This window comes from Aptenodytes forsteri, unplaced genomic scaffold (assembly GCF_000699145.1).
Source record: "Aptenodytes forsteri isolate BGI_AS27 unplaced genomic scaffold, ASM69914v1 Scaffold126, whole genome shotgun sequence".
Taxonomy (NCBI): Eukaryota; Metazoa; Chordata; class Aves; order Sphenisciformes; family Spheniscidae; genus Aptenodytes; species Aptenodytes forsteri.
Genome location: NW_008794599.1, coordinates 1,966,918 through 1,972,581, shown reverse-complemented (window position 1 = coordinate 1,972,581; position 5,664 = coordinate 1,966,918). Strand labels below are relative to the sequence as shown.

General features: G+C 50.8%; 1 protein-coding gene across 1 annotated transcript in view; it reads left to right on the top strand.

Annotated features, from left to right (window-relative positions):
- Positions 1-5,664, top strand: part of DCPS (decapping enzyme, scavenger) — a 20,916-nt gene that overhangs the window by 10,925 nt on the left and 4,327 nt on the right. The window contains exons 3-4 of the mRNA XM_009273010.1: positions 1,132-1,277; positions 4,737-4,850. Of these exons, the coding sequence (XP_009271285.1) occupies positions 1,132-1,277; positions 4,737-4,850 (260 nt within the window). The remainder of the gene's footprint in view (positions 1-1,131; positions 1,278-4,736; positions 4,851-5,664) is intronic.

Here is a 5,664-nt window from a genome sequence, read left to right as displayed (position 1 = left end):
GCATGGCTGGTTGGTACCCTGGTGAGTGTGCAGCCCATGGTTTTCGTGACTGTGGCAGACCTTGGGCACAAGCTGCGGTGTTTGCAGTGCCCCAGGCACTTGCTTCGGTCCGATCTGCTCGGGGTTTTTCTCCTTCCTGCGTTAAGTTTTATAGCGGCTCTCCGTTAGCTGGGAAGGCGGAGGCACCGGTGGTGCCCTTGGAGTTGTGGCAGGCTCTGTATCGCACACCTAATCTTGGCCGAAGAGGGGCATTTCCCGAGTGTTTTACCGCCGTGGGTAAGATTTACTGCTGCCGAGGTCAAAGCTGCCAGCTTGACGAGGTGCGTGCTTGCGTCCTGTTTAATGCCACAGAAATTATGCAGCAAAGTTTTAATCTCGAGGTAAACAGAAATTGTTTTCCTTTTGCTAAACAGCTAAATGCTCTTTGTTTGTTCAATCACCCAGCCCTCTTCCCTCAGCTCGTCCCGTGCCGTGTTAACCCATCGGTCTGCGTTGTTTGCTCCGGATCTGTCCCTGTGCCCTTGACCTCTTTGCCCCCCGTGCTCAGGGCTCGAGGCCGAGCATCCTGACGGCTGAGAGCTCTGGGAAGGAACTGCTCCTCGTGCCAGCCCCAGCACGGCCCCGCTGCTCGCGGCTTATGCGACGTCTGGTTTTGTGGCTGGAGAAAGTTGCTGGGTGCTCGCTCGATAATATCCCATGAGCTTCTGATTTAAGTATGAAGAAGATGCGACTCTGCCCCCGGGGTCACGTTTCTGGTCTGGTTGTTGACTGCACATAAGCTCTTCCCTGGGAGCCCCAGCTCTGCCCCGATGTTGCTGATACGCCTGAAAGTACGAGTGTGGGGGGAAAAAAAAACCTTTCAGACGGCGAACTCCTCCACCTGAACTGGAAAGACAGGCCCTGGCTGTGTCATCGGCTTATCCTTCTTGAGAAAAGCAGTGGCAGCCCAAGAGGTTAAAGCACTTGTTTGCTTTCCGTGTCTGTTCTCCACCACCCTGCTATTTTAGCGGTATCTTTAAAAAATGTGTTAGTGTGGCATCTATTGGAGGGGAAAACAGATTTATCGGGGACTGGAGGAAGTAATGTGGGTTTCGTCTGTGATGGTAACTCAGTAAACATGTTTGTTTCTAGAGATAAAAACCACAGTGGTGTACCCCGCCACGGAGAAACACCTTCAGAAATACCTCCATCAAGAAGTGCACCTCATCCGTGAAACCTGGGAGGATTACAAGAACATAACGCTGCCCTTCATCCAGTCCCAGAGCTTCAGCATCCAGGTATGGGTACCACCGCTTCCCCTCTGCAGAGATGGACATCTTTGGTCTCCTTCTTCAAGCCGCTGGGCTGTCAAATGTCTCTTCCGAAGCCCAGGCTGGAGGCAGAAGAGTCGGGAGTGCTCTGCTCCCCTCTCCCTGTTGGTTGTTCCGTCAGCGTGTTGCCGGCTCTGCGGTACCGCACCCTCTCGCCTGGCTGGGCAGCCTGCTTCTCAGACACGACCGGCTGCAGGTTATTTCTGCTGGTCCTGAGTTGTGAGGCTGCCTGCTTCGTTGAACGCATCCCTCTATCTGTCGGACTTTCGTGAGGCTGTCTGACCTCTGGGGTAAGCTCAGCGATACTAAACGGGGTTCCCTTTCTCCCCGGTGTCCCCATCCTTCTGTCCCCTGGGGCACCCTTCTCCATCTCTGCAGAAAAACATTTGCCTTGGAGATGTGCCCAAAGTCGGCTTTCTCAAGGTTTCTGGAGACTTTCTGTGCTGGGCCGTTCCTCCTCCTTTCCGAGGGTGGCTCCCTGGGCGTTGGTGCAGTTCGCTGGGTTTTTTAGGAGTCTCTTGGGTGTTGTGGAAATGGGAAGGCACAGATTGCTCTTGGATTCCTGCATCACAACTCACTCCTCGGGCTTTGCCTACAGCTACTCTGCCTTTCAGCCCTTCGGTCCGTATTCCACATGGCGAAGCTGTACTTTTAGTGTTCTTCTTGCCCCGGGCAGCAGCGATGGACTTTTTTCCTGTTTTATATCGTTTTCGACCATTCCTCTCCCTGTCTGTCTTCTTTAGAGACCAAAGGAACACAAGTCTGTAGGGACCGATTCACGCCAGCCTGTGCAGAAGGGGGAACAAAACAAATCCTGGGTCTGCTGAGGCTATCTGTTAAAAATAAACCCCAAGGGCCAGTCAACCACAGGCCTTGGGTATCCCCCACCCCCCCCCTTTTCCCGCTGCCTTAAACAGCAGCAGAACGGTTAACAGCGTTCGCTGTGGCGATGTCTGCCTTCTAATCGCTTGCAGATGAACATGAATCCTGCTTTCTGCGACTCGTACCAGAAGGCACCTCGCAAGCTGCAGTGTGCGCTCAATTATTCCTCGCCCGCCTGCTTTTCTTTGCTCCATCGTTCAGCTTTCTCGCCGGCAGCCAGTCTGCAGCACCAGTAACGTGCGGGCGGCATTTATTAGCTGGAGAAAGACAAGAGCGTGTTTCCACCAGACAGCAACCTGCACGAACGTTTTCTCCATGCTTTTGCTCCGAAGGCTGTTAAGTTTCCTGGTGCGGCAGCTGCCTTCAGAAGTTGCTTGAGCTCGCTCTCTCTGCCTCTTCCAGCAAATGCTTCCAAACTGATTTCTGTCCATGGAAGCATATTCCTGGTGACCATCAGGGGCATCTGCTGAGAGATCTTGGTCAGCACGGTCAGTCTTTGACCTCTGTGATTTGATAATGCAGTTTCTTGTCTTTATCTAACTGTTTTTGACGAGCGGAAGGGGAAATGTGAAGGGTAGCAGAAATATCAGCGGACTACAGAAGCGGCTCTGTTATCTGCTGGAGGATGCAAAGCGTGGATGCTTTCAGTATAATAGTTTTATTGTGGTGTCAGTCTCTGGACATGTGTTGTCCTCGCTGGACTTGTGCTGGAAACAGCAAGAGCAGTCAGCTGATGACCTGCCCATCACACGAGGCAGCGTCGGGTTTAAAATTCAGCTCGTCCGGCCGGTGAACTTATTTAGGGCAGTGATAGCTTGGCACTCGTGAAAAGAGCAGGCATAAAAAAAGAAAAAAAACAAAGCGCAAACTTTTATTTCCTGCTGAGCTTCCTGCCCTGCTTTTCTTCTGGGGTCACAAAGCACAGCGATCTTGTGCCGTGCTTTCCAAAATCACTTTGAGACTCTAATCTTCTCTAAGACGTTGTTGCTAGGAAGAAGAGACCATAAATTTAAGCAAAAAAAACCCAAACAGACCAAGGGAGGAGAGGTGTGTCTCCAAGGATATATTCAGGTCAGTTCACAATGATCCTAAGTTTTGATTTGATTTATTAAACTCTTGACAGAGTTCCCCAAAAGGGCTGTCTTTTTATCTTGAGTGTCTGGTGTGCACAGCATCCACTGACCCAGCTCGCTCGGTGTGTCTGTGAGCCTGGCTGCATCTTCCCTACCCACCTGGGGCAACCAAAATGCTTCGTACCTAAACTTGATGGGGAAAATGATGTTTCGAAACGGTTTCAGCTCTCAAGCCCTAGCCATTTTCTGCTTGCCTTGTCTTATCTTCTAGGGACCTGGCTGGGGGACTCCCTTGGCAGTCCAATACTTAAGGTAGACTTAAGTTAGGGCATTTTGGAGGTGTAAAGAAGGATGCTCAAGCTCAGGTTGGTAGCCAGGAAAAGCAAGGATGCTTTCCGCTCGTCGTCTTCTGTCACTTATCCCTGGTCTCTCTTCCATTTTGTAGCTGAAATTAGTCTCTGGACGGTACTTCGCTTTGAAGGAGGAGCGCAGGGCGATAACCAGAGCCTGATTACAGGCAGTCTTAAGTATAGAGGAAGAAGAGCGGCGAGCTGTTTTCTGATCAGCCAGGAAACCAGGAGACCTGAATTGCCCGAGAAAACACAGGCCTTTCGTATTTGCCTGGCGAGCGCTGGCTGCCAGCAGCCGGAGCCACATCCAACCTCAGGCTCGCAAGCAATCTGCTCCTTCCTTTCTGAATAGGAAAAATCAGCCGAGCTCCCTTCCCAGACCTAGTCGTAAAGGTTTTGGTGCGGCCTGGGAGGTAAAAAGGTGCAAACAGCCCTGTGGTGCTGCGAGAGGTGTCTGCTGAGCCCCACAAGAGCTGGCTTCCACCGCTGCCCGCCTCGCCGGGCTCTGGCGTGCTCCGGGTTGCTTGTGTTGGTGGCCGATGTGTCTGAATGCCCGTACCTGTCCATTGCCAACCGGTGGAAGCACAGAGGGGGGATGCCGCTGCCCCTTGGGGTTTTTTAGTGCTCGCAGCAGCTCCATCTCTGGCCGCGTAAAGCAGCCAGGTCTGGTTTATTGCTAGACCCCATCGGGGAGAACGATCTCCAAATCCCCTTAGGGGCAAATGCAACTATTTCTACACTGGGCTAAACCATCTCTGTTCAATACCTCATCTCCAGCTGGGGCCAGTTCTTAACGCTTGAGAGGAAAACAAAAATCCCTGAATAACTTAGCTAGCCGGCGGTGCAGTGCCACGCAGCGGGATCAGGGGGGTATCTTTTCACTGGAGTGCTCATAATAGCCTGGAGTTTGTTGTTGGAGTGTTTTCTGGATAATTAACTACAAATGTTATCAGCCGTGAAATGATTTGGTTGTCTTAAAATCAAGTTGTTGCTTTTTTTTTTTTTTTTTTTTAATGTTCTACTTGCAGCAAATATGCGCTAATCCATGAGCTTGGGCTAAATGCGTCTGAGGTGTTGGGTTTTTTCTCTGCCGGTTTATAAATCGCATATTTCTCTTTCAGTGGGTGTATAATATCCTGGAGAAGAAAGCTGAGGCCGATCGAATCATCCATGAAAACCCAGATCCTTGCAATGGCTTTGTTCTAGTTCCAGATCTTAAGTGGAATCAAAACCAGGTTCGTTTGCACCTCTTATCTTTGAAGGGATGCTGCTTGTCTGAAGGTAATCCAGAGGAAATGTCCACTTTCGTGCTACTAATGGCGTGCTGATGAAAGTTTTAGTAGGGGAATGCGTCCTTCCTGTTCACGCTGTTGTTAAGTGATGGTATTGCCAGGGCTTTTTTATCACGTGCTAATGGTGGACACTGCAAAACACAGGCTGTTCGCGCTGCTGCTGCTGGGTGATTTATTTATTAGCTTTGCCTTCTCTTTCCTGTATTAGCCCAAATGTTGTCGTGATGTGTTTGAACCTAAATCCAGCTGCGTATTTGTTCCGGCTGAACTTGTTCGGTGGTGTGTTGGGGTTTTTTTTTTTTGCGAGCCTCAACTTTAGGCGCAAACCGGGCAGATGTGTTGTCCTTCGGTTGCTGCAATTAACTCTCCTCCACACAACATTAAACAGATGGTCGTTAGCTTATGAGCAGCTGCTTAACCCCTCGTGGGAGCGGCCACAAAACACAGAGGTTTTTAAGCCCAGGCTGTAATCCTAAATCGAGTGGCTGATTATTTCCTCGGGCTCCGGTTCCCTTTTGTGCTGTGCTTCTGGGGGTGTGCCTGGGGAGATGAAACTCCACATGTGCACCCCTTGAAGTCAAAAAAAAAGTCCCCTTCGTGTTTCTGATCCTCAAAATACCTCTGCCGGTGGCGGGGAGGGGAAGTCACCGTATGATTAAAACTTAAATGGGAACACGCAAGCTTGCTCGTGGGCGACACAATTCTGTATTTCTGTGCTGGGAGCACTGGTCTGGTGCTGAGTCACCTGGGGGGGGGG